General features: G+C 58.8%; 1 protein-coding gene across 1 annotated transcript in view; it reads left to right on the plus strand.

The window, feature by feature from the left end:
- LZTS1 (leucine zipper tumor suppressor 1) overlaps positions 1-24,646 on the plus strand; it is a 42,697-nt gene extending 18,051 nt beyond the window's left edge. Inside the window, exons 2-4 of the mRNA XM_008267266.5 lie at positions 17,337-17,793; positions 18,766-19,515; positions 21,858-24,646. Of these exons, the coding sequence (XP_008265488.3) occupies positions 17,449-17,793; positions 18,766-19,515; positions 21,858-22,511 (1,749 nt within the window). The 5' untranslated portion in view covers positions 17,337-17,448 and the 3' untranslated portion in view covers positions 22,512-24,646. The remainder of the gene's footprint in view (positions 1-17,336; positions 17,794-18,765; positions 19,516-21,857) is intronic.
- The last annotated feature ends 2,241 nt before the right edge of the window (positions 24,647-26,887 follow it).

Here is a 26,887-nt window from a genome sequence, read left to right on the forward strand (position 1 = left end):
CCCGGGTTCTAGTCCCGGTCGGGACGCCGGATTCTGTCCCGGTTGCTCCTCTTCCAGGTCAGCTCTCTGCTGTGGCCCAGGAGTGCAGTGGAGGATGGCCCAAGTGCTTGGGCCCTGCACCGGCATGGGAGACCAGGAGAAGCACCTGGCTCCTGCCATCGGATCAGCACGGTGCGCCGGCCGCGACGGCCATTGGAGGGTGAACCAACGGCAAAGGAAGACCTTTCTCTCTGTCTCTCTCACTGTCCATTCTGCCTGTCAAAAAAAAAAAAAAAAAAAAAAAAAAGATTGATTTATTTCTTGGTAAGGCGGAGTTACAGAGAGAAAGAAAAATCTTCTGTCTGCTGGTTTACTCCCCAATTGGCCATAGCTGGGTCAGGCTGAAGCCAGGAGCAGGTGCTCCCTTCCTAGGGAGGCTGAGCTCGGCCTCAGGGGTTCACCCACACCCGGGCAGGTTCTGAAATCTGTTCAAGGCACGTTGGTTGGCTGAGGTCTCCGATGTCCATTTTTAAAGGGCAGGCGTGCCGCTGTCCTGGGCAGATGCTTGAAAGGGAGCCCTGGGGAGAATGACTCAGTCAGAACCACACAGAGGATCCGTGGCCCACAGAGCAAGCCCCGTGTGCCTGGTCAGTGTGCCTGGTCAGCTGGCCACTGCACAGCATCAAAACCCTAGGCCCCCGGGCCGTCCTCCGCTGCCCCTCCCGAAGTGGGCGTGCCTGGCTCTGGGCAGGCAGCACAATGCAGCTGAGATGGCCAGATGTGCCTTGGGCATGGCTGGGTGGACAGCAGCTGCTCTGTGGCCCGAAGTCACAGCCAGCAGACCCTGAGTTCCTCGTGCAGCCGAGCTGCAAGACGTGTGGGCTGTCTCCCACACGCTCGCCTTGCTGGTCCCAGCTGCTGCTCCAGGTAACAGCCGCATCCCCTCCGGCAGGATGCGAGGGCTCTGCAGAACAGCCAAGCGTGCAGGAGAATCGAAGCTGCAGCCACTTCTCTCTCGGGCCCTCCAGCCACGTCTTAGTCCATCGGAGCTGCTTGGAAAACGTGCCGTGGGGTAGCCGTGGTGCGTTGAGCCACTGCAGAGTGCCGCTTCCAAGTCCTGGCTACTCTGCTTGCAATCTAGCTTCCTGCTGATACACCCTGGGGGCAGCCATGGTGGCTCAGGGGCCATAAGCACCTTCTCAATGCGTCCTCCCGCGGCTGTGTGGGGTCTGTTTTGTAGGGCGTTAGAGTCCCATTCCCCAGCTCCCTCTTTTACAACCTCGTCCTGGCCCAAAGGCCCCACTGGCTAATATGCCCACACTGGGGGTGGGGGGAGGGCGTTCAGTGTAAGAACTAGGCTGACATAGATGGCCCACCCCCAGAGGGAAGTCCCGCCAGAGTGTCTGATCATGTGTGCCGTGTCTCTGTTCTTGGCCCCACCTGAGGGACCGCTGGGCTGGGTCCACCCCTGCAGGGCTCTCCCAGCACCCCTTGCACCCCTCGCCGCTCCTGGATCACGAGTGCTTCACCACGGGGAGGGTGGAAGGGAGGCTGCTGCAGCACGGACCTCTATGGAGCACCTGCTGTATGCTGGGGACCCCTTTGCACGCGCTGTCGTGTCCTCTGAACTTGAGAGCCACACAAAGTGGGTGAGCCAGTGCTTTCAGCTGGGAGATGTCCCCCTCCTGGGAGTGTTTCACATGTCCCACCTTGCTGGGGGTGGGAGAGAGGGAATGTAGAGATACCTAGCATGTAGCAGTACTTAGTAAATAGAGGTACCTAGTGGGGGAGGTACTTAGTTGTAGAGATACCTAATGTGGGAGGTGCTTAGTTGTGAGGGACCCAGTATGGGAGGGACTTAGTGGGTAGAGGTACCTAGTGTGAAAGGTACTTAGTTGTAGAGGTACTTGGTGTGGGAGGTACTCAGTGGGTAGAGGTACCTGTGTGGGAGGTACTCAGTGGATAGAGGTACCTAGCCTATAGAGGTACTTGGTGGGTAGAGGTACCTAGTGTATAGAGGGTACTCGGTGGGTAGAGGTACCTAACATATAGAGGTACTCGGTGGGTAGAGATACCTACTGTGTAGAGACCAGGGTTGCTGCTAAACATCCCAGCACCCACAGGACAACCATGACAGCGGAGTTAGAATTACAGTCCCCTGTCGTTAATGGGAACTACATTGCTTGTTGGGTGATTTCCTGGCCGTGGGATCCTGCTAGCTTGGCTCATGCAAACCTAGGTGATGCGTGGCAGGCGCTCTGCATGGTCCTGATACAGCCTGGAGGCATGGTGAAGACGAGGTAGGACTTAGTAGGACTTGGTGTGACAGTCAGCGTTTTAGGGACAGTCAGCGTTTAGGGGCAGGCATTAGTGGTTAAGCTGCCAGTTTAGACACCTGCACAGAGCCTGTGTTCAAATCCCAGCCCCACTCCTCACTCCAGCTTCCTGCTAATGTGCAGGTCTCTGCTGCCAGTGGGGGACACCTGGATTGAGTTCCTGGCTCCTGGCTTTGGCTGAGCTCATCCCTGGCCATTGCCTGCAATTAGGTAGTGAATGAATGCATGGGAGATTTTTTCTTTCTCTCGCCGTGTGCCTGTCACATAGTTTTTTGTTTTGTTTTGTTTTGTTTTAAGCAATAAGAAATGTAGTTTAAAAAAGAAAAAGACATACACCGGTAGTGGTCCTTTACGGTCATTCTCATGTGTTCTGGGCTGTGCGTACTCGTGCATGCTGTACTTTGATGTGGCTGGCTGTGCAGCGGGTGTAGCTATGCCAGCATCGCTGCACCCACGGGAGGAATACAGCGACAGGAATGTCTCAGCTCCTTTATAACCTTACGGGATATATGGTACACATAGCCCCTTTGTTGTCCAGCGTGTCACGGTGACTGCACCCAGGACAATTTGTCAGCAACGCTGAGGCTGCAAACCCAGGTCCTAGGAGCAGACCTGGCTGCTTGGGCCAGAATCCAGTAGGGAGGAGATCCAAGGTGGCCCTGGGTGGTACCTGAGGGCTGGTGGGGAGCGCCTCCCAGGACTGCCTGGGAGGGAGGGGAGGGGCGGGGGCTGTGTCACAGGCTAAGCCTTAAAGAGGTGGTGCAGAGCACCACTTCCCCCAGGGCGGCAGAAGGAGCTGGGGGTCCCTGCACTTAGTGCCGTCACTATGCGCGTGAGAGCGGGCGAGGGCACCCGACTGTGGGGTGCGCTAGGGGGTTCAGGGCCAGGTCTTCAGAAAAAGGAGGTGAGAGGCGGGCAAGGCAGCTTCATCTCTTCTCTGAAGCCTGGGGGAGTGGAGCAGGGCCTTGGGGGAGTGGGAGATGCTCCCTGAGCTCGCCCAAGGAGCAGTTATACTTCCTGGACCGGAAGCTGAGTCAGGACAGGGAAACTCAATGGTGATGACAAAGCTGTTTCCAAAGCAAATCACCAGGGTCCTCCGTCTTCTGTTTCCCTAATGCCCGTCCATGAACGTTTCTCCCTCGCGGGCTTTGAGCCTCCTAGGCTTCCCTCCCTCCAGTGGTTTAGCTGGGTAGTGGGAAAGGAGTAAACAGATCCAGGCTGCAGAAGAGATAGGATGGAATCAGCACTGTAATAGTCTTAGCAGAGGAAGCAGCAAGAAAATCACTGGAAGCCTTCCTGGAGGAAGTGGTCTTTGAGGAAGAAAGTGAGAATTATTCCAGAGAGGAGAGGCTGAAAAGATCCTCAATCCCAAGTGATCAGGTGTGCACTTTAGAAAGGTAACTTCTAGGGCCGGCGCCGCGGCTCACTAGGCTAATCCTCCGCCTAGCGGCGCCGGCACACCGGGTTCTAGTCCCGGTCGGGGCGCCGGATTCTGTCCCGGTTGCCCCTCTTCCAGGCCAGCCCTCTGCTGTGGCCAGGGAGTGCAGTGGAGGATGGCCCAGGTGCTTGGGCCCTGCACCCCATGGGAGACCAGGAGAAGCTCCTGGCTCCTGGCTCCTGCCATCGGATCAGCGCGGTGCGCCGGCTGCAGCGCGCCAGCCGCGGCGGCCATTGGAGGGTGAACCAACGGCAAAGGAAGACCTTTCTCTCTGTCTCTCTCTCTCTCACTGTCCACTCTGCGTGTCAAAAAAAAAAAAAAGAAAGGTAACTTCTAGCTGCTGCAGTATGGAAGGTCTGTTTGAGCTAGGAGAGACTTCAGGCAGGAAGTTCATCCGTCTATCCGATACCCATCATCCACACATCTATACATTGCCTACCCATCCATCCATTCATCAACCCATCATCCACTTACTCCTCTTCCACCATGCATACATCCATCCATCTACCCACATCCATCCGCCCATTCATCCACCCACTCATCCATCCATCCATCCATCCATGTACCCATTCATCCATCTGTACATCATCCACACTTCCGTTCATGTACCCATTCATTCATCCACCCATCCACCCACTCATCCATCCATCATCCATCCATCCATTCACCCATTCATCCAGCTGTACATCATCCACACATCCGTTCATGTACCCATTCATTCATTCATCCATCCGCCCATTCATCCACCCATCCACCCACTCATCCATCCATCCATCCATCCATTCACTTGGTAGACATCGAGCTCCACCTCTGTGCCCAGCATCTTGCTAAGCAACACAGTGGGGAACGAGGAAGTCCAAGGCCCTCTGTGCTGATGGGGCTATTTCTGCACACACACATGGTCCTGCTAGCAGCTTCCCTCCTGCCCCAGAGTTTCCACACTCTGCGCAGAGCCAGGATGGGCAGTAGCCATGGGCAGCCCCCGCTGGAAACCTGCCAGAGAGCTGCCAGATCCTGCGGCTGGGGATCTTGTGAGGGATTCTTGGCTCGAGGCTGAATAGAAACAGAAGAGGGTGCTCTGAGGACAGTTTGCCCTCCAGCGGTTGCTCGGAGTCCCTGGCACCCTGCTCCCCTCCCTCCACCGCACAGAGTAAGCCAAGGCGGAAATCGACAGGAAAAATCCTGGTTGTCAGACTAACTTGTTCTTGGTTTGTCCTATTAAAGTGAGTACTCAGCTTCCATGTGTACCCAGTATCAAGAGCAACCTACTCTTTGAGCCAGTTCATTAAAATGACTGAAACAGAACCCATCTGTCCCTAGGGTTACCAGTATCTCTTGACCACCTGAAGGCCTCTCGCACATTTCTTTTTCTTCTGTGCTGGGAGTGGTGATGGAGGAGTGGATAGGTGGCTACTAGCTTTGTAGCCTTCTCATCCCATTAAAATGAGCACAGCCCCCAAAGTGGGCTGCCTGTCTGCAGGCTGCATGGTTCCCAGAGAGGAGAGGCTGACAAGACCCTCAACCTCAGATGATCAGGATTGCATTTTAGAAAGGTGACTGCTAGTTCCTGCAGTGTAGAAGGTCTGTTTGAGTTAGGAGAGACCTCAGGCAGAAGTCCATCCATCTGTCCACCCATTCACCCATCCATCTGTCCACCCATTCACCCATCCATCTGTCCATTTATCCCCCGATCCCCCACCCATCCCCCCATCCATCCAACCATCCACCCACCAATCCACCCATCCCCCACCCATCCATCCATCTATCCATCCAACCATCCACCCACCAATCCACCCATCCCCCATCCATCCATCCGCGTCACAGTACTCTCAGCCACACACCTTGCTACACAGCTGACTCTTTTTCATCAGTAACATTTCTCCCAGCAGGTGACAACAGCAAGAATTCAGACCTCCAAAACCAGCAGCTCTGATACAGCCGCTGCTCTCCGTGCACACTGTAGTACCCTGCACCTCCCACTGGAGCTAGCAGCTCTTCACCATCGCCCTCTGCCCTCCTTCCCTTCTCTTTGTCTCCCCTCCACAGTCACTGCCCTCACTCTTCTCCATCCTCTCTCTCTCCCCCGTGTCCCTCCCCTTCCACCTGCTCTGTTTCTGGGGACCACAGACAGGCACACACTGTTCTACACACAGCTTGCTTTGCCCCCACCTGCTGTTCCCAGACCCTCCGAGGCCGCCTTGAGGTCACGGCCCTGAGAGGGAGCTGCTCTTAGACACACAAAAACCACCACCACCATAACTTTTTTTTTTAATCACATCACCTCAGGGAGCCACTAAGTGAACAAAGGTCAGGTCAAGGAGTCACCAAGGGCTACTTCAGTCTTGTACTAATCCCAGCTTGCAGCCTGGGTAGGACCACCAGCGCAAGCTGATTTTACAGGGACCTTCCTCCTGATGGAAGTTTCCTATTGCTAGAATTCCCCCATTCCAACCAGCTTGTGATGGCGAGTTGCTCTCTTCACCAAATGGCACTTGGGTATGTTGAATCCGTCTACCCACATCCATCCGTCCACTCATCCATCTACTATCTACCATCCATCCATCTACCCATCATCCACACATCCACTCATGTTACCCATTCACTCTTCCATCCATCCATCAATCTATCCACCCACTCATCCATCTACCCATTCATCCGTCATCTACACATCCATTCATGTACCCATTCATCCATCCATCCATCCATCCATTCATTCATTCACTTGGTACATACATGTGCCCCAGTGGGTTACATCATTCAACTTCAGTCTCATCCGTGTATAGAGATCGTCTTACATGCAGCCTTGCAGACCCCAGCACACCCTCTGCTATGGGCCCGAGGCTCAGGCTCGGGCTAGGGCGCCAACTGAGGCACCAGTGCCCACACGGAGACTTCTGTGTCACAGACAATATGCTAGGGCCCCGGCAGTGTACTCCACAGCCCCCACCCCCACCCCTGGCACATCACAACCGCTTCCTGGGTGGCAGGTCAGCAGGAAGCTGGAATCAGAGATGGAGCCAGCGCTTCACCTCAGCGGGGATGAAGGCATCGCAAGCCGTGTCTGTACCACTGCGTCATACTCTCACCCCTGGGCCTGGTCCTGCGTGGGGCAGGACAGCTGCATCCAGCAAGCCATCTGGAAGGATTGTCAAAGTGCTTGCAACATTACTGGGGCAGGGACAAGGAGGAAAGAAAGGGAGAGAGGGAGGGAGGGAAGTAGGGAGGGAAGGAGGAAGTTGCCTTATCTTACCTGGGGCTGGTAAGCTTCCCCCCCCCCCCCCCCCCCCCGGCTTGGCGGGAGGGGAGTTAGGAATTATTCAACAGAAATCTAAGAAAATGCACCTCCAGGCTGCGTTCCCAACTCTGGCCCTGTGTGTCCTCAGAACCGAAGACACCCTAGCTTGCAGGAGCGGCAGTAGGGTCACTTGGGGCCAAGTTGGGAGCAGCTCTGTGATGGAGACCCAGACGGAAGCCCTGAACTCTGGCTTCAGTGTGCATCAGAGGCCACCGGAGGGTCAGCTGCAGCCACGGTCCACGGTGCTCACCTCCACCACGGTACCACACGATGCTGCTCAGGGCCACGCTGTCACGCCTGGACCTCGCGTGGCCACCCTGGGAGTGGGAAGACGAGCAGAGTTGGGATCCAAATGGTGACCGCTGGCTGGGATTGGGCACCGATGGGGGTTTCCCACAGGCACTGTGCAGGTCATTCTCATCTGCCTCCTTCAAGGTGATGCCAAGGGCACTGGGGGATCTGGTGACCTTGTGTGCTGCACCAGCTCAAGACGGTATGGAAGGGGACACGAGTATGGAACATGTCACTGAGGAGTCCCCTCCCGCTGCCTGCATGTCTGCTGCTGCTCTGAGCTGGGGGAGGGCAGCACCCCGTGCCTGCTGCCTCCCCCCCCCCCCCCCCGCCACGGGCAGTGGAGCTGTGCATCTTGATGGGCTCGGGTTCCCAGCAGGGCACAGGACTGGCGCTGCTTTCTTTAGACACAGCCAAGGACAGCGAGGTGGGGAGGGAGAGATGCTTTCCTGTCTCCTCCTGAACCTGCAGAGCAGCCTTGGCCAAGGGCAGTCCCTCTTGGTGGGAGGCAGAGTGTGTGGCTGGGCTGGCAGGTCGGGGACCGAGAGCCGGGCACTCCAGGACAGAATCTGGGGCTCTGGCCCTGCTGACCCTAGCCCTTAAGAAGGTGGGGGTGAGGCAGAGGGGACCTGAATCTGGGACCTGGGTGGCAGCAGGGAGCCAATGAGGACTGCAGGGGTGGGGGGGGACGGGTGGCCAGGAGCTCCCCCGACACTCCCAGGCACCTCTGCCAAGTTTCGAGGCTCTGGCTCACCCGGGAACGGGAGTGAGCCTGCAGGAGGAGGCGGCGGCGGGAAGTTGGCGGGAAGTTGGGAAATCAACTCGGAGGTTGCACAGAAGTCAAATTCCCCAGCCAGACACATCAAATGGCCCCGAGGGGGAGGCGGAGCCGAGGCGGGTGGAGACTCGCCTGCCTGGAGCCAGCGCGGGCTTCCTGGGCTGTGCACGGACCCTCCACTGCAGACCACAAAACACCCCCGGCTCCCGGAGCTGCTCCCTTGAAGGGACCAGTCAACTCTTCCAGCCTCGCCAGCTCTTTTGCAGCGCCCAGAACCAGGAGCCTGAGCCGAGCCCCCTGTCAGGGCTGCACCCATTCCAGTCCCTTCCTGAGTTCTGGAACCTCCCAGTGTCCCCTCTTGTCCCCTGCTGCACCACACACACACACACACACACAGGGCATACACATACATCCTGGACATACAACCATACCCCACACACGCTAGATCATACCACATCCCTCATACACCCACAGACACCACATACCACACAGTTATACACACGTGATGCACCACTGTACATACACATACGTGCCGCCACATAACACATGATACACAAACCACACATCATACGTGTCACACACACACACTCCCTGGACACCCCCATGGTATAAAACAGGAGCCAGTCGGGCTGGGGATGGAGCATCTTCAGAGCCAGCCCCCGTGCCCCTGCCAGGGCTGTCCCGGAGCAGACTCTGCTGGGTCTGGCGGGTGGTGGAGGGCTGTCGGCTCGGCCTGCCCCTCCCCCATCTGTGCCTTGTCACCCCTGGCCCAGGCAGCCTGCAGCTTTGCACTGATTCCCTGAGAAGGGGGGGGGGTGTGGGGCGCAGGCGCCGGCCTCAGCCCCTTCTTGGCTGCTGCCCACAGGAAGTTGGTTGCTGGGCTGCGGGCTGGGAGCGAGGTTTCCTTTTAAAGCCGGGCCTCTCAGCCCAGAGTGACATCCCACCCCAGCCGCCCTCCTGCCTGCTCTGTGGTTATAGAAGCCGTGGAGGGGGAGGGGAGGGGAGTGGGAGGCCCAGCTCTGCTCCTGCCTTGCTGTGTGGCCCTGGACAACTCGCCCAACCTCTCTGGACCTTGGTGGCCTCTTAAACAGTGAGCTAAAAAGCTTTTCTTCCTCTTTGTGGGACCGGCGGCCAGCTTGTTTCTTATGCTGTCTGCAGCCTGGGACTCCCGGCTCTGCCCTCTTGGGCTGGGTGAGCGGCACAGGTGCGGGAACAGGCGGTGGGCTTTGTGAGAAGGGGCCCTGGCGTCCTCTCTCTGCTCGGGGCGGGTTCCCATCAGTGCAGGGGTAGGCAGGGATCTGCCCTGGGATGAAATCCAGTGTGAGTGAGCTCACCTCGTGCCTTCTCCCCTAACCACGGAACCTGTTCCACAGAGGGTCACGGCGTAGAGCTGGGGCTAGGGAAGAGGGGTCAGGATCTTGCAGAGCGGGTGCTCCAAGGCCGTATTCATCAGCTTTTTAGTTTATTTTATGTGAAAGGTAGAATTAGAGAGAAAGGGAGAGCCACAGAGAGGTCTTCCATATGCTGGTTCACTCTGTAATGCCCCAGTCTGGGCCAAGCCAAAGCCAGGAGTCAGAAGCTTCTTCCAGGTCTCCCATGGAGGTGGCAGGGGCCCAAGCACTTCCCAGGCACATTAGCAAGGAGCTGCGGGGGAAGTGGAGCAGCCGGGACTCGAACCGCCGCCTGTATCGCTTAATCCGTTTGGCTTAACCCACTGTACCACAACGCCAGTCCCCATCAGCTTGTTCTGACTGCAGTGAAATACCTAAGGCAAGCTGCTGGTGATGGATGGCTAGCGGCTGAACGTTGGGGAGCATTGATGAGGGTGGAAGGTGGCCGCACGTGCAGAGTTGGGGTCCCAGGGATGTCCTAGGGACGACACAGAGAGAGCGCTACCAGGCTGTATGACAACCTTACAAGCTCCTTTGGGAGGAGCTTGTAAGCTCCTCCCAAAGGCACGCCCCCCCCCACTGCGACCTCAGGACCGCCCACTAGACCCACAGTAATTGAATTAAATGTCTCCCTTTCAAATATCCACATGATATGGCACCGCTAGGGTCACCCTCAACCCAAATCTGCATGCCTGGGTTCCCGTCCCTGCTTTGCGGGGACCCTGCCACCCCGACATGGGAGCTCCATATGGAGTTCCAGGCTCCTGGCTGCAGCCTGTCTCAGCCTTGGCTGATGCAGGCAGGAACCAGTGGATGGTAGCTCGCTCTCTGTCTCTCTCTCAAATAAACTGTTTCTAAGTACAAAGAAATGTGCGCAGGGAAGGCGATCCTGCTACCCATTCTGAGACCAGAGCCAGACTTCTCTGGGAGTAGCTCTTGTCACCTGGTGCCGTCCCCAGCTCGCACACGGGCACCGACTCCTGGAAGTTCACGCGCCTGCCTTCTGCTGTCTCACGTGGGAGCAGCCGGAGCTAACGGCAGCCGGCTTCAATTTGCATGAGCTTCGGTTCAATTTGCATGAGCTTGGCGCAGTAGCTGGGGCTTTTTATTTTTGGAAGGGGTGGGGGGGCGGAGAACAGGTTGTGATTGGCGGGCGATCTCCCTCCTGGTGAGAAGTGTCAGTCAGCGCCGCGGAGACACAAGCTGCCCACCGGGACGGAGGAAGGCTCCGGCAGCAGCTGAGCCGCCGACCCGCGCACGCAGCCTGCCGGGCGGACCTCGGAGCCCTTTGCGTTCCTCCCCGAGCAGTGGGAAGCGGAATTGCTTCCGATTGTTCGCCCCGGTGGAATGACTCAGCCTGCCAGCTAGTTCCCTTTCACTTTTCTGCGGCATCCAGGCGCGCTTAATTGAGAGCTGCGTGGGCCCCTGCTCCCCGCCCACCGGCAACCTGGGCCTCTCCCCCGCCCCCACGCTCTTCCTCCTCCTCGTCCTCCTCATCCGGGCTCCCTTCCATTCATCCATTCACCCTGCAGATAGGTACTGCTCTCCAGCTGCCCGGGCCTTGCAGTCCGGGCTGAGATGATTAACTAACCCCAAGTTCACCCCCTGCCCCAGCCCAGGGCCGCCCACCCCCTCCCCATCCCGAGCAACCCCTGGGAGGGGAGGGGTCAAGGACAAGGAATGCAAACACTGGGGGAGGAATCCCGATAAGGAAAGCTGACGCCGGGGGGAGCCTGTCCGGCTGGGGGAGGGGAGGGTAGGGGAGAGGAGGGAAGCGGCACCTTGAAAAGGGAGGCACGTGCCCCTACTTAGTCCCCCACCAGAGACCTCTGCTGGGAGCTGGCCCCGGGCCGCCCACCCCCACCCCGTCCCAGCTGGCAGATGCTTTTGGATCGCAGGCCCCAGCTGCCCTCCTGGAGCCCTGGGGAATTCGGGTGGGGGTGGGGAGGCCCTTCCAGAAGTAGCTTCTCTCTAGCCTCTCCATCCCCCTTCAGACTCTCAACAGCGGACGCGGGCGTGTCCCACCCTCCTCCTTATTGTGACCGGCGAGCTTAGGTGATTTTTATTTGATCCTGACAATTTCTGTGACTAGGGATCAACAATGCTGATTTTTTTTTTCTTGTAAGATTTATTTATTTGAAAGCCAGAGTGGCAGAGAGAGAGAGAGAGAGAAAGAGGCTCTTCCATCTGCTGGTTCACTGCCCAAATGACCACAGTGCCCCAGTTGGGCCAGGCTGAAGCCAGGAGCGTGGATCTCCATCTGGGTCTCCCACGTGGGTGCAGGGCCCCAAGCACTTGGGCCATCTTCTGTTGATTTCCCAGGCTGTTAGAGGGAGTTGGATGGAAGTGGAGCAGCCGGGAATCTATCCAGAGCTCTGATATGGATGCTAGTGTCACGTGGGGCAGGTTAACCCACTACACCTCAACACCTGCCCCTCTGTGAGCTGTTTATTTACTTATTTATTTTAAAACTTTATGTATTTTATTTGAATGGCAGAGTTGCAGAGAAGAGAGAAGTCTTCCACCCACTGGTTCACTCCCCAAATGGCCGAAATGGCTGGAGCTGAGCCAGATCAAAGCCAGCAACCAGGAGCTTCTTCCAGGTCCCTCACGTGGGTGGCAGGGGCCCAAGAGCTTGGGCCATCTGCTGCTTTCCCAGGCGCACCAGCAGGGAGCAGGGTGGGAAGTAGAGCAGCCGGGACTAGAACCCGCGCCCCACATGGGCAGCGCTGGTTTAACCCACTGAGCCACAACCCTGGACCTGTAGTCACATTTTCAAACCAAGTTAGTCAGGGTGTTTTGGGGGGGCTCTGGGAACCTTCCAAAGTCAGATTCAAACTGTTATTGGGGTGCGTTTTTCAGAGGAGGGTCTATAGCTCTCGCTCTCCACTCTCAAGCGGTCACCAAAAAACTCAGAAGTAAATGCAGCGTCTCGTGTTGCCATGGGAGACGGAACTCAGAGAAGACTTGAGACCCTGCACTCGTGGAGGGGAGATCGCCCCGCCACCCGCGGCTCTGCCACTTCTGAGCTAAGAGGATCATGGGACGAGCGACTCAGCACTGAGCCCTGTGGTGCCTGAGTGAGCTGACCCCTCAGGGGCGAGAGCAGGTGGGGGGCTTCAGGTGCTCTGCACACCTGCAGGCTGGTGGCAGGGCAGGTGCGGGGCCCTCAGATCACAAGTGAGGCACCTGGGGCAGAGGAGACGGAGTGACTGGCTCAAGTCGCACGGAGCCAGGGACAGATGGGTAGTCAGCGCAGCTCGGGTGATTTGTCATCCTGGCGCCATGCCGTCCATTGCACCATGGTTTTCCTTTGTTTGTTTTCAGTGTAATTTATTAATTAGAGAGGCAGAGACACACAGAGCTTGCACTCACGGGATCACTCCCCAGATGCCCACAACAGCTAAGGCTGAGTCGGGTCTGGAGCTGGGAACTTAATCCAAGGCTCCCGCGTGGGTGACAGGACCTCAGCTCCTTGAGCCATCACTGCTGCCTCCTCGGGTCTGCATCAGCTGGAAGCCAGAGTCAACACCCAGAGTCGCCGGCGCTGCGGCTCACTAGGCTAATCCTCCACCTGCGGCGTCGGTACTCCGAGTTCTAGTCTCGGTTGGGGTGCCGGATTCTGTCCTGGTTACTCCTCTTCCAGTCCAGCTCTCTGCTGTGGCCCGGGAGTGCAGTGGAGGATGGCCCAAGTGCTTGGGCCCTGCACCGGCATGGGAGACCAGGAGGAAGCACCTGGCTCCTGGCTTCAGATTGGCGCAGCGCGTCGGCTGTAGTGGCCATTTGGGGTGTGAACCAACGGAAGGAAGAGCTTTCTCTCTGAATCTCTCTCACTGTCTAACTCTGCCTGTGAAAATAAATAAATAAATAAAGACCCAGAGTCAAAACCCAGGCACTCTGATGTGGTATGCAGGCGTAATAACTGGCATCTTTTTTTAATATTTATTTATTTGAAAGGCAGAGTTACACACAGAGAGAGAAGGAGAGAGATCTTCCATCCACCGGTTCACTCCCCAAATGGCCAGAACTGAGCTAGACTGAAGCCAAGAGGCAGGAACTCCCTCTAGGTCTCTATGTGAGTAGCAGGGACCTAAGGCCTTGGGCCATCCTCTGCTGCTTTCCCAGGTGCATCAGCAGGGACCTGGATTGGAAGGGGAGCAGCTGGGACTTGAGCTGGTGCCCAGAAGCTAACACACTAAGTATTAACCTGCCACATCTCAACACTGGCCCCTTAACCTGTGTCTAATCACTAGGCTCAGGGCCCGCCCCTGCAGGGTGTCCACCAACATCGCTGGCCTCCACCCAGCAGCCATTACAGCCCAGAATATCTTGTCTCCAGGTATATCGCTGGTGCACACACCTGCACCGACACACACCGACATTCATGGAGACAGGTGCCTGCACATATCCACACATAACCTCCCTCCTTGATGAAGCTGAGACATAGAAAGACAGACAGCGCTCATGCGCTAGTTCACTCCCGAAAGCCAGGAGCCAGACACTCAATCCAGGGTGCCCATGTGGGAGGCAAGGACCCAACTCCTTGAACAATTGATCGCCTGCTGCCTCCCAGGGTGCCATGAGCAGGAAGGAGGAGCAGAGCCAGGGACTGGTGGCCGGTGGCCTGGCACCCTGCCATGGGCTGCAGGCAGCCCCCTGAAGTGCGAGAGCCCCGCCCCTCCCCAGGTCTCTGGCTTTTTTTCCCCCCCTTCTAATCACCCACTCCCCTCCTTCCCAACACCCCACACTACCTTGTGTCTCTTGCCCAGGGCACAGCCCAGCGGGCCATATGTTGCCAAGGACTCAGCCATTGGCGTGGGATGGGGGCGCGCACTGCCATTTCTCACGTCCCTGTATCCATGCAGACCCCTTCCCAGCCCGTGCCTCTGACTCCACGGTCCGGAAGGCGACGGTCCCCAGGCGTGTGTCACTTTGGCTGGGGCCCTGATTTTTGGCTTTGGCCGGTGCCAGGCAGTGGAGGAGGCATCTCTGTCACGTGTCGGGAAGAAACGAGGGTCTTGCGCGATCGCCCAAGCTGTTCCCAGTCCTGGTGTAGCAGCCGCCCTAGCAGGGTAGCCTGGGCCTTGGGGGCCCCTGAACGCGCGGGGCAGCCTCTGAGAAGGGTGGGCCGCTAAGTCTCCTCCAGCAGCTGCTCCGGCTCCGCTTGCCTTCGCTGTCTTCTCTGAAGGCCTGGCCTCTCACTCCAGCTGGATTCTGCTGGAAACGGGAGGTGTGCCCAGGCCACACCCACGGGAGCTCCCCTCCTTCTCCTTTCCCCTCTCCGGAGCTCCAAGGCCCGTGCCGTTGTGCCTTCTCACCCCCTGGCCAGTGGGATGTCGCCCCCACATAAGAACGCGTCCCTCCACCTGTCAGGCAGCCCGTGGGAGGGGCAGTGAGGGGCCTGGGGGCCTGGTGGATCATAGCCAGGTTGTCTCCAGGCTGACAAGCCAACACGTCTAGACACCTAGAGGGGATTAGCTCAGCTTCAGGGGGCTCCTGGGCGAACCTCAAACTTCAGCGTCCACTCTGCATCAGGACTGGGGACAGAGGGGCGGGCATTGGGTGTAGCAGTGGCTGGCTTCAAGTCTTTGGCCCACTTCCTGCTAATGCACACCCTGGGAGGCAGCCCTGGTGGCGCAAGTGCCTGGCTCCCTTATGTCCACCTGGGAGACCCAGGTGGCTTTCCTGGCTTCAGCCTGGTCCAGCCCCAGCTATTGCGGGTGAACCAGCAGATGCAAGCGCTCTCTCTCTCTCTCTCTCTGTTTGTGATTTCTGGAAGCCAATATGCTGGCCTTGGCCTTCCATCTGCAGAGCACCTGCCAATTCCTTTTGTAAATGGAGAACCCCAGAGGGTTGATCCCCAAATTAAGCTGGCTGTTTGTTGTGGCCACCGCAAGACAGCTTGGCCCCGGGGATCTGTAAGTGTGTCCATGGCAAGAGGAAGGAACTCTTGCCTATGTGGGACAACACGCGGGCTACAGAAGAGCTTTTTTTTTTTTTCTTTTTTTAATTTTTTTTTTTTTTTTTGACAGGCAGAGTGGACAGTGAGAGAGAGAGAGACAGAGAGAAAGGTCTTCCTTTGCCGTTGGTTCACCCTCCAGTGGCTGCCGCGGCAGGCGCGCTGTGGCCAGCGCACTGTGCTGATCCGATGGCAGGAGCCAGGTGCTTCTCCTGGTCTCCCATGGGGTGCAGGGCCCAAGCACTTGGGCCATCCTCCACTGCACTCCCTGTCCACAGCAGAGGGCTGGCCTGGAAGAGGAGCAACCAGGACAGAATCCGGCGCCCCGACCAGGACTAGAACCCTGTGTGCCGGCGCCGCAAGGCGGAGGATTAGCCTAGTGAGCCGCGGCGCCGGCCTCTTTAAGACGTGTTTTATATGAAAGGTAGACTTAGATAGCGAGAGAGAGCGAGCTTTCATCCACTGTTTCACTCCCCAAATGGCCTCAACAGCGGGGGCTGGGCCAGGCTGAAGTCTGAAGTCAGGAGCCTGGAACTCCTTCTGGGTCTCTCACATGGATGGCAGGGGCCCCAAGCACTTGGGCCATCTTCCACTGCCTTCTCGGGCATGTTAGCAGGGACCTGGAGGGGAACCAGAGTGGCTGGGACTCAGACAGGTGGTCGTATGTGCCCTACGCCCGTGCAGGAGTGTGGGTGGCGCTAGCACAAGCAAAGCTGCGCTTGGAAAGGAGCCGCTGGCTCTGGACGGTGAGGGGTAGGCACCAAAGATGGTGAGGGGTGGTGAATGCGGGCATTGACAGTGAGCAGAATGAGAGGGACGGACACCGGTGAAAATCCCTCCCACTTCCCAAGCGTCTCCACTCTGCTGCCGCTCCTCGTTCCTAAATGCACCGGAGCCTCGTGGTGGGGTTCCGTGCGGTTCTCATGGGCACCAGGCGTGGCTGGGTGTTGCTGGGTGCAAGGCCATCAGTTCAGTGGGAGCTTTGCACACAGAACGTGCCTGGCCCGAGTGCCTGGAAGCCCACCACCCATGTGGGAGGCCTGGATGGAGTTCCAGGCTCCTGGCTTTGGCCTGGCCCAGCCCTGGCTGTTGCAGCCACTTGGGGAATGAGCCAGTAGACAGAAGGTCTCTGTCTCTCTTTCCCTCTCTCCCCCTCTCTGTAACTCTGCCTTTCAAATAAACCTTTCAAAAAATGAATAAAGATGCATTCAGTGCATGGTTCTGGGGGTTGGCCTGTCCAATGCCCTTGTCTGCCGAGGGGACTCTGCTGTCCCAAGTTGGGACAGGGCACCACGTGGCAAGCAGAGCAGGTGCACCTGCTGCAATCTCTCCTCCTCCTCGTTCTTCTAGACTCACAAGGGTGGGGGAGCCCTCAATTGATTGAATTTCGAGTCTCATCTGCGGTTGCCTTAGCAGAGCCGGACCAACAGTGTCACTAGGGCCAGATGTCGCCCAGCCCCGATAGAGCCACCGGTGCCCTCCCTGGAGGTCCCACCCTGTCCGTCCCACCTGATCCTCCTCGTGACCTCTTGAAGTGCCCCACCCCCACCAGCATACCACCTGGAAGCAGTGGGGGGAGGGGCTTCAGTTTCCAACACACACTCAAAACCCAGCCCCGCTGCCTCTCTGCTCGGATTTCCCCAAGCGCAGGACAAGATAGGCGTCCATACGCCTGTAGCCTGGCCACGTCCCCCAAGTGCCGGGATCTGCACCTGTTTGGGTCCCTGGCCGCACAGTGGCTGGAGGAGGGCCTTGCCCAAGGAGGCGCTCAGCGACATAGGAACAAGCAGCTCCCAGCCACCGAGTCACAGAAGCACCGCCCGCAGCCCCGGCCCAGGCTGAAGGCCGTCTGTCTGTGTCTCCTTGCAGGTCTGCGGCTCCCCCAGGCCCCGCGAGGGCTCTGCTATGACCGCCGTCGCCTCCAGGAGCCAGGACTGCGCCCTGCGGCCACAGCCCCGCGCGTCTCGGCCCCGCCGTCGCCATGGGCAGCGTCAGCAGCCTCATCTCGGGCCACGGCTTCCACAGCAGGCACTGCCGCGCGTCGCAGTACAAGCTGCGCAAGTCTTCCCACCTCAAGAAGCTGAACCGCTACTCGGATGGGCTGCTGAGGTTCGGCTTCGCGCAGGACGCGGGCCGGGGCAAGTCGGCCTCCAAGATGGGCAAGAGCGAAGACTTCTTCTACATCAAGGTCAGCCAGAAAGCGCGGGGCTCCCACCGCCCCGACTACACGGCCCTGTCCAGTGGGGAACTGGGGGGTCCGGCGGGGGTGGACTTTGACCCGTCTACCCCGCCCAAGCACCTGCCCTTCTCCAACCAGCTGGAAATGGTAAGTGGTGGGGAGGGTCCCTGGTGTGCATGGGTGGGTGGGAAAGGCAGCAAGGCCAGGGGTGGAAGTGGAGGTCAAAGGTCGCATGAGGGGATGGAAGCACTGGTCAGTCCCGGCTGAGCCCTGGAGCCATGCAGAGAGCGGGCATTGTGAGCTCTGCTGGACGGGAACCACATTGCAGAAGGCGCTGGGAGGCCCCTCCCCGGCCGGCCCCTCCATCCCCGGAAGTGGATCTTCTGTTGGTTCACCAGACCTGCAAACCCTGGGAGGGTCCCTGCAGCCCTCCCAAGCCAGTGCATGCTAGAGACAGTCCCCCCCCCCCCCCCGTTCAGTCCTGTGGCCCCTTCCCAGGGGAGGCGCCCTTGGCTTTGAGAGCCTGGACTAGGAAAGCTCGCTGGGGCTGTCTGCTTCCGGTTGCCAGCAGCGCGGTGTCCAGGCTGGGCTCGCCCAGGTCTGGGGTCCTCAGAGCATCCCACAGCCTCTGGAGCAACAGGGAGTGTGCAGGTGTCCCTTGCCCTCCCTCCCGTCCCTCACAAAGCCCCCTGGCGCCCCCTGGTGACCTTCTGTAACCCTAGCTCCTCCCCCAACCTCTGGAAAAGTGGGGACGAAATTACAGCACCTGAACCCCTAGGGGGGACACACCCACGCCTTGTGCAACCCATCGTTGGTGCAGTGAGCTGTCACACTCACAGAAAGGGCTGTCGCTGCAGGGGGTCCTGCCCCAGCTGATGGAGGAGGCGGTGCCTGTAAAGGGGGAGCCAACCCCTACAAGGTCCCCTGAGAGCATCCTACAGCAACTCCTACCGGGACCCCAACCCCAAGGGGAGAGGTTGGGACTGGTGAATGCCCAGCTCATCACTGGGGTCGTTCCCCACCCACCCACGCGTTAAAAGAGCCTCACCAGATTTGGCGGCTTCAGAGCCGTCGGTGAGGTTGCCACTGGGGCTCAGCATGGTTGTCTTCTTCCCCCAGGGCTCGGAGAAGGGTGCGGCGAGGCCCACCGCCTTCAAGCCCGTGCTGCCGCGGGCAGGAGCCCTCCTGCACTCTTCCCCCGAGGGCGCCGGCCGCCAGCTGCACCCCAGCCCCGCAGACAAGGCCAAGGAGCAGGAGCTGAAGCCCAGCTTGTGCTCGGGGGCGCTGTCCGACTCGGGCCGGAACTCCATGTCCAGCCTGCCCACCCACAGCACCGCCAGCAGCTACCAGCTGGACCCGCTGGTCACACCCGTGGGGCCCAGCAGCCGCTTCGGAGGCTCCGCCCACAACATCACACAGGGGCTCCTCCCCCAGGACAGCAACATGATGAGCCTGAAGGCTCTGTCCTTCTCGGATGGCGGCAGCAAGCTGGGCCACGCGGGCAAGGCGGACAAGGGCTCGTCTTGTGTGCGCTCCCCGCTCTCCACGGACGCGTGCGCCCTCCAGGAACTGGAGCAGAAGCTGCAGCGCAGCTTCGAGGAGAAGGAACTGGCCCCGGGCGAGGAGAGGCCACGGCGGGAGCGGGAGGAGTCGGAGGGCCCCGGCAGGCTCAGGCAGGCGTCGCAGAAGGGCCAGCGCGCGCAGCAGGTGCTGCAACTGCAGGTGCTACAGCTGCAGCAGGAGAAGCGGCAGCTGCGGCAGGAGCTCGAGAGCCTGATGAAGGAGCAGGACCTGCTGGAGACCAAGCTGCGCTCCTACGAGAGGGAGAAGACCAGCTTCGCCCCCGCGCTGGAGGAGACGCAGTGGGAGGTGAGACGCCAGGCAGCCGAGCCAGGCCTCTCCTCCTGCCCCCGCGGAGAGGCGCTCCCTGCTGGCTAGCGTGGGGCGCGCGCCTAGTTAGGAACCACGACTCTTTCTAGTTAGGAACCACTGCATGGCCTCCCAGGACTGAATCTACGGAGTTAGGGGACAGGGATGCCGCGACCCAGCTGAGGGCAGGCTTGAGTTTGTGCAGGTGCAGAGGCCTGAGAGAGAGAGAGGAGGGAAGAGACCCCACCCAGCAGGAGTCAGTGACGGGCAGTGCCACCTGGCAGAAGTGCCGAGGGGAGTCTGTGCTTGCGGAACTGAGATGCAAATGTAAGAGAGGAAGGTCCCCCCCCCACGCATGTACATGTGTTGTGTGTGCACACACACGTGAATACGCACCTGCACACTGCCATGCAGATGCACACACCTTAGCGAGAGCAGCAGGTGCCGGCATCCAGCACCGACTCCTGGGTCTAGCCGGGAGCGGAGACGCTGTTCCCAGGAGGGTCCACTCAGGCTCCCCCTGAAACAATAAAATCCATTGATCGCGTGCAGTAACGCATGAGCGTTGTCAGACACATAGGAGGTGAGCACTACCGAGAGAGCACGGAGAAGCGGAATTAAAACATCTGCATTGATTTGCATGCACAGAAAACTATTGAAGTCCATGGGTGGCTTTTCATAGCGATCACTGTCCATGAACTTTTTGAGCTACCTCGTGTGCGTGGTGGTCACTGCGAGTGATGGGGTGGTGGGTGTCAGGTCCCAAGTTCTCTCTTTCCATCCTTCCTGCAAACTCGTGAGGTGGGTGCTCATACAGATCCTCCGTTCACAGTGTAGGGAAACTGAGGCAGAGAGAGGCTGTGACCGCACACAGCTGGTTGAGTGGCTTGCCCAAGGTCTCTGAGATGTGAGGTGGATCAGAGCCAAGATTCTGTGCCCACTTGTCCATCGTACGCCACCGTGCTGTGCCCAGGGCCACCAGCTTCAGATACAGGTGGAGCCACGCCCTCGAGAAACACATGCTCCCTCCTGGCCTTGGTGTTCTGAGCTTCCCCGTGCCCTCGGGTGGCCAGGACCACAAAGGCCACGTGGATCTGCTTCAGTGGCTTCAGTTTTCACCATTGCCCTGGCCGCAGGTTGGCGGGGAGTGAGGATAGAAGTAGTGGAGGAGGGGAGAGCGGTTTGTCACTCAGGACACTGGCTCTGGGCCGAACTCTGCACCTGTCATGGGGGCTGCTGGGAAGGCGTGATGTGGAGAGGAGAGGTGAGGTGGGGAGAGCCAGGCCCTGCAGGCATAGCTGGATGCTGGCAAAGCCAAAGGTGGGAGATGGAGCTGCAGGCAGTGGCAGATGAAACACCGATGGCCACACACACGGGGGCGCTTCCAAAGGTCCTGGAAAAGGTGTGATTCCCAGGTGAGTTTAGGAGGCAGGCGTCTGGCGTAGCCATGGCAAAGCCGATGAAGACACACATCCCGTGTTGGAGCGCCTGTGCCAGCTCCAGTTCTCGACTCCTGCTTCCTGCTGATGCAGAGCCTAGGAGGCGGCAGTGATGGTTCAGGTCATTGGGGGTCCTGCCACCCATGTGGGAGGCCTGGATTGAGCGCTCCGCCCCCGCCCCCACCACCACCAGGCTACCTTCCCTTAACTGTTGCAGGCGTTTGGGGAGTGAACTGGTAGATGAGCGCTCTCAATCTCTCTGTCTCCCTTACAAATGAGTAAACACTTATTTTTTTTTTTTTTTTGGAGACAAGTTTATTTTGGTGCAAAATTTTTGGAATCCATGCATTTGCGGGTCTCCCAAGAGTTCCCAGAAAATGTGTATTCTGAAAAAAGTATACGTGGATTTAAAAATGTTTTGCATTGAAATAAATTTAGCTTTTTTAAAGAATTGTTTACTTATTTGAAAGAGTTACAGTGAGAGGCAGAGAGAGATCTTCCATCTGCTGGTTTATTCTCCAAATGGCCGCAATGGCCAGAGCTGGGCCAAGCCAAAGCCGGGAGCCAGGAACTTCATCCGGGTCTCCCACGTGGGTGCAGGGGCCCAAGCACTTGGACCATCTTCCGCTGCTTTCCCGGGCCGTAGCAGGGAGCTGTATCAGAAGTAGAGCAGCCTAGATTCAAACTGCTGCCCGATACGGGATGTTGATGCCGGCCCCTCGTTTAATTCCACTTCCTGTAAATCTTGTTTTGTAGAACCCCTATAAGGTGAGGGGTTTGGGCATGGACTGGGGCCACCATGTGTGGCACGGTGGCCTGGGCACCACCATGGCAGCAGTGGCTGTCCAGGGTGTGGGTGCTCACCTGCTGCCCCCCTCTCGGCCCCTCCCCCCACCCCCGCAGGTGTGCCAGAAGTCGGGCGAGATCTCCCTCCTGAAACAGCAGCTCAAGGAGTCGCAGATGGAGGTGAGCGCCAAGGCCAGCGAGATCCTGGGCCTGAAGGCGCAGCTGAAGGAGGCGCGGGGCAAGCTGGAAGGCACAGAGCTGAAGACGCAGGACCTGGAGGGCGCCCTGCGCACCAAGGGCCTGGAGCTGGAGGTGTGCGAGAATGAGCTGCAGCGCAAGAAGAACGAGGCCGAGCTGCTGCGGGAGAACGTGAGCCTGCTGGAGCAGGAGCTGCTGGGGCTGCGGGCCCAGGCCGCCCTGCGGCGGGACGGCGCCGCCGCCTGCCTGGGGCCCGCCGCGGCCGAGGACATCCCGGCGCTGCAGCGCGAGCTGGAGCGGCTGCGGGCCGAGCTGCGGGAGGAGCGGCAGGGCCACGACCAGCTGTCCTCCGGCTTCCAGCACGAGCGGCTGGTGTGGAAGGAGGAGAAGGAGAAGGTGATCCAGTACCAGAAGCAGCTGCAGCAGAGCTACCTGCTTATGTACCAGCGCAACCAGCGCCTGGAGAAGGCCCTGCGGCAGCTGGCCCGCGGGGACGCCACCGGGGAGCCCTTCCAGATTGACCTGGAGGGCGCGGACATCCCCTACGAGGACATCATAGCCACGGAGATCTGAGAGGGGGCTGCTGGGACCTTCCGGCGGGTGGGGGACCAGACCCAGGGGTCTCAGGGCAGCCGCCTCTCCTTTGTCCACCTTCCTGTCCTGCGTTCCTTGGAATGCAAGCCCTCATGCCTCTGGCTGTCCCAACAGATGGGTCCAGGGATCTCTGGGCATTGCCCAAGGACTCCCCAAACCCCTCTGTTCAAAAGGGAGGTAGCCCCTGCTGCAGAGGCCAAGGACAGAAGCTGCACTCTGCTGAACCTGTCTTTCTCTTCCCGGGACCCATGCAGGAAGCCCCTTGCACTGTGTATCCCTCTGGCCATTGGAGAGGTGAGGCTGGGCATGGGGAGGCCTGGCTTAGCCACGCCATAACTGCCCGCCTGCAGCCTAGCGAGCACGGGGCAGCAAGCTGGGTCCACCTTGAAGGCGGGGCATCCTCTGGGAAACACTAAGTAGCCAGGACCTCTGCTAGGATGCTGCTGCTGAGTAGCCCTGCACAGCTGGTGGCCACTGGAAAGCCAGGGACATGGGGGAGGGGCGGAGCTGGCAGGCCACCACCCTGGCCTGTGTTTCCTTCCCAAGAGGCAAGCCCCTGCTGGGATCCCAGCACGCCTGGGTTTGCCAAGCATCTGCAGCCCGGCTTGGGCCTCTTAGCATCTCCGTGCTAGGAGATAAGACAGACCTGCCTCCGCCTTCAGTGGTGGGGGAGCCCTCCTGGGGAGAGCAGGTGCACTCCTGGGGCAGGGGGGCGGGGTGTGGGTGCAGCCAGTGCCTGTTTGCAGGAAGCCCAAGACTGCAGAGCTGGAACAGGGGTAGGGCGCAAGGCAGGGAGAACAGGAGGGGTTTTCTCCCCTTGCTGGGTCCAGGGGCTTTTCTTTCTCTTCCCTCCACCCCCGTCTTTGCAGAAGAAGCCGGATCTAACAGGATGCCAGGCTATTCTATTTTTGACTCCCCAGCTGCTGTCAACGGCGGCCTGGATGCATTCCTGCGCCTTCTTTGGAGGGAGGCTTCGGGCGTGGGAAGGGGATGCCCCTGGACACTCAGCAGGCCCCCCAGGACCACGCCCCCTCACCCTGGTGGTGGGGCACAGGGCATGAGTGTAGGCTGGAACCAGGGGCCCTTCCCTGTGGCTAGCACTGCCTCCCACTCCCCTAGGAGTGTTCTCACAGCCAGAGTCCCAAGCCACTCTTCTTAGTCATGGGCTGGACTTGAACCTGGGATCCACTGGCCGGCAGCCCCTCCCTGCCCTGCTGGGCACAGCACATATCCACATCGTCGTCACAGACAGCCCATCCCCACTCCCCTGGCCTCTGTGCCTTGTGTGGGAGCAAAGAGCGGCCTGTTCTTTCCCAGGCTGGGGACAGTCCATGCCCACACACAACGAGGAGCAGCCCAGGAGTGAGTGTGCAGGTACCAACGCTGCACTCCACCGTGGTGCGGGCGTGCCCCCTGAACACCCAGACCCACGCCCTAACCCAGCATTCACAGGGGGACAGGAGCCCCTCCCTCCCCACCCTGGCAGCCATCAACCGCACTGGCACTGGGATGCCGGTGACCCATGACCCATGGGCCTTCTCCCCTTCCTCGCCAAAAGCATCCTCATGATTCCTGGTGTCTGGCAGGAAGCTCCCAAGGGCAGGGGCTGGGGATTCGGGCCTGGGTGTGCTGGGGCCTCTTTCCTCTGCTTGCTCCCTCCATCACTCCACCCTCTCTGCTGCCCAAACTCCTCCAGCTCTCTGCAACACAGAACTGCACTCAGCAACGCCTCTGAGAAGGGTAGGGGTCCCCTCGCGGTGGCCCCCCAAGAGGTACTCACCAAGCCTCCTGTCTGTGTCCTGGCTGTGAGAGGGGCCCATGGAAGCCAGGCTGGATTGTATGTCCGGGCCAGCCAAGCCTGCTCTGCTCACCTGCAGCCTGCCTGCTCCGTGTGCTGCACCTGCTCCCAGAACCGGACCCGCTGCAGGGCCGACATCTGGAAGAATTTGTACATAGTTCTTTTTCCCTTTGTTGTTGTTTTCAGGGGTCGGGTTTGCTTTGCCTTTGACAGCTCTGTTTGATTTTATTATTTTGACCTCACTTTCTGGCCATGTAAACTATTTCTGATAACTTTATGTTTTTATTTATGAATAAAGAACGCCATTTCTCATGCCCTCCGGGGCCAGTGTTGTCTGCTTCGGCTACCTCCCGGTCGCTGGCCCCAGCAAGGCTCTTCTCTGCTGGGGACAACACGGGGGATGTCCCCTTCCCGCGGCAGCCTTACTTCTTGTGGGCACAGGTGGCAGGGGACAGAGGACGTGCTGAGAAGTAACATGCCAGGCTGCTAAGGGTCCATGCAGTGGCTGTGAGTGGGGGGGACCAGTGTAGGGCAGGGGGCCGCAGAAGATCCGATGTGTTGGGGAGGGGGGTGGGAGGCATCCAGGAGGGCCACAGAGGAGACAGACAGGTCGCCCAAACAGATGACCAGTGGAGGACCCCCGGCTGCCTGCAGGTGCGTGAGCAGCCCTGGGGTTGGACAGGCAGGGAGCAGGTGCTGGGATGTGACCTCCCTGTCCCCACACAGGTACCCCATCCTGCCACAAGGCTGACCCCCAGATCTGCAGCACCTGTGAGTCAGCCTGATCTGTCACGTGGCCAGGAAACAACCAGAGGGGCCTCACCAGCCACCTCCATCAGCCTCTCTCCTCCCAGAGGGTCAGGAATCAACACAGGCAAGGTCCCAAGCTTGCTTATTGTTAGAAAAAAAATAATAGAACAAAAGTGAAAGGAGAGAGGAGGTAGAGACTCTTCCCTCCTCTGTCCCAATGGGCCTTGGTCCCCAGCCTCCAATTGTGTGTGGGAGGAGGGAGGCAGGGACCACCTGAGCAGGTGCTTCCTGAGCTATGTGGCCAAGGGCGTGCTGCTCCCTAATTTCTCCCCACCCGGCATCATCAGGCCTGAAGTATTCCACTCATTCATTCATTCATTCATACATCCATGCATTCCTTCAGTAAGTATTCAACTTCCATGGTTAAGCCAAACCCTGTCCTGGCTACCAGAAATACAGAGTTGAGTGGACAAACAGTCCGCGTGCTCTCTCCTGAAGGAGTTCCCACTCTGGAAGTGAACACAAGAACTTCCCGTGATCGTAAATGTACAAGGGTGTAGGCAGGGATAAGGTGGTTGTGCAGAGACTGCTGGGAGAAGAAAGCTGAGGACCAAGAAGCCCCTTGAAGTCAGCGTTTTGAGAGACAGAGCCAGGCAGCAGCCCACATCTGCCTGGGCTGGATGCCCCCAGGCTCTCCCTCCTGGGCTCTTCCCTTCTCCATCTTCCTGACAGGCAGCTCACACTTGCCTTTCTTGCAAAGAGGGAGATGTCTTCCATCATCCACTGGTTCACTCCCCAGATGGCTGCAACGGCAGCTCTGGGCCAGGCTGAAGCCAGGAGCCAGGAGCTGATTCTTCCGGGTCTCGCACGAGGGTGGCAGGGGCCCAAGGACTTGGGCCATCCTCTGCTGCTTTTCCAGGTGCATTACAGGGAGCTGGATTGGAAGCGGAGCAGCTGGGACACAAAGCAGCACCCATAGGGGATGCCGCCGCTACAGACTGCGGCTCTGCCCACTGCGCCACAGCACTGCCCCCACGCCTGCCTTTCTAGCCCAGCTTCCCATTGCTCCCTGAGCCATCAGTAACCTGCCCTTCCTCTCCATCTATAAAACAAGCTCCTCTCATACCACCCAGGGGAGCCATTCAAAAAGCCTTCAACTTTTTTTTTTTTTTGAGATTTTATTTATTTATTTGAAAGTCAGAAATACAGGGGTGGGGGGGGCGGCGCTGTGGTGTAGCGGGTAAGGCTGCCACCTGCAGTGCCAGCATCCCATATGGGTGCCGGTTCGAGTCCCGGCTGCTCCTCTTCCAATCCAGCTCTCTGTTATCTCTGCTATGGCCTGGAAAGGCAGTAGAAGATGGCCCAAGTACTTAGGCCCCTGCACCTGCATGGGAGACTTAGAAGAGGCTCCTGGCCCCTGGCTTCGGATCGGCGCAGCTCCAGCCATTGCGGCCAATTGGGGAGTGAACCAGTGGATGGAGGACCTCTCTCTCTCTCTCTCTCTCCACCTCTCCTTCTCTCTCTGTGTAACTCTTTCAAATAAATAAATAAATCTTAAAAAGAAAAAAAAAAAAAAACAAATACAGAGAGAAGGAGAGAGACAGAAAGTTCTTTCGTCTGCTGGTTCACTCCCCCAAATGGCTACAACGGCCAGACTGAAGCCAGGAGCTTCTTCCAGGTCTCCCACGAGGATGCAGAGGCCCAAGCACTTGGGTCCTCTTCCACTGCTTTCCCAGGTGCATTAGCAGGGAGCTGGATCGGAAGTAGAGCAGCTGGGACTCAAACCAGTGCCCATATGGGCTGCTGG

The sequence above is a fragment of the Oryctolagus cuniculus genome, chromosome 8 (genome assembly GCF_051225735.1).
Source record: "Oryctolagus cuniculus isolate XC-2025 breed Fujian yellow rabbit chromosome 8, ASM5122573v1, whole genome shotgun sequence".
In the NCBI taxonomy this organism is placed as follows: Eukaryota; Metazoa; Chordata; class Mammalia; order Lagomorpha; family Leporidae; genus Oryctolagus; species Oryctolagus cuniculus.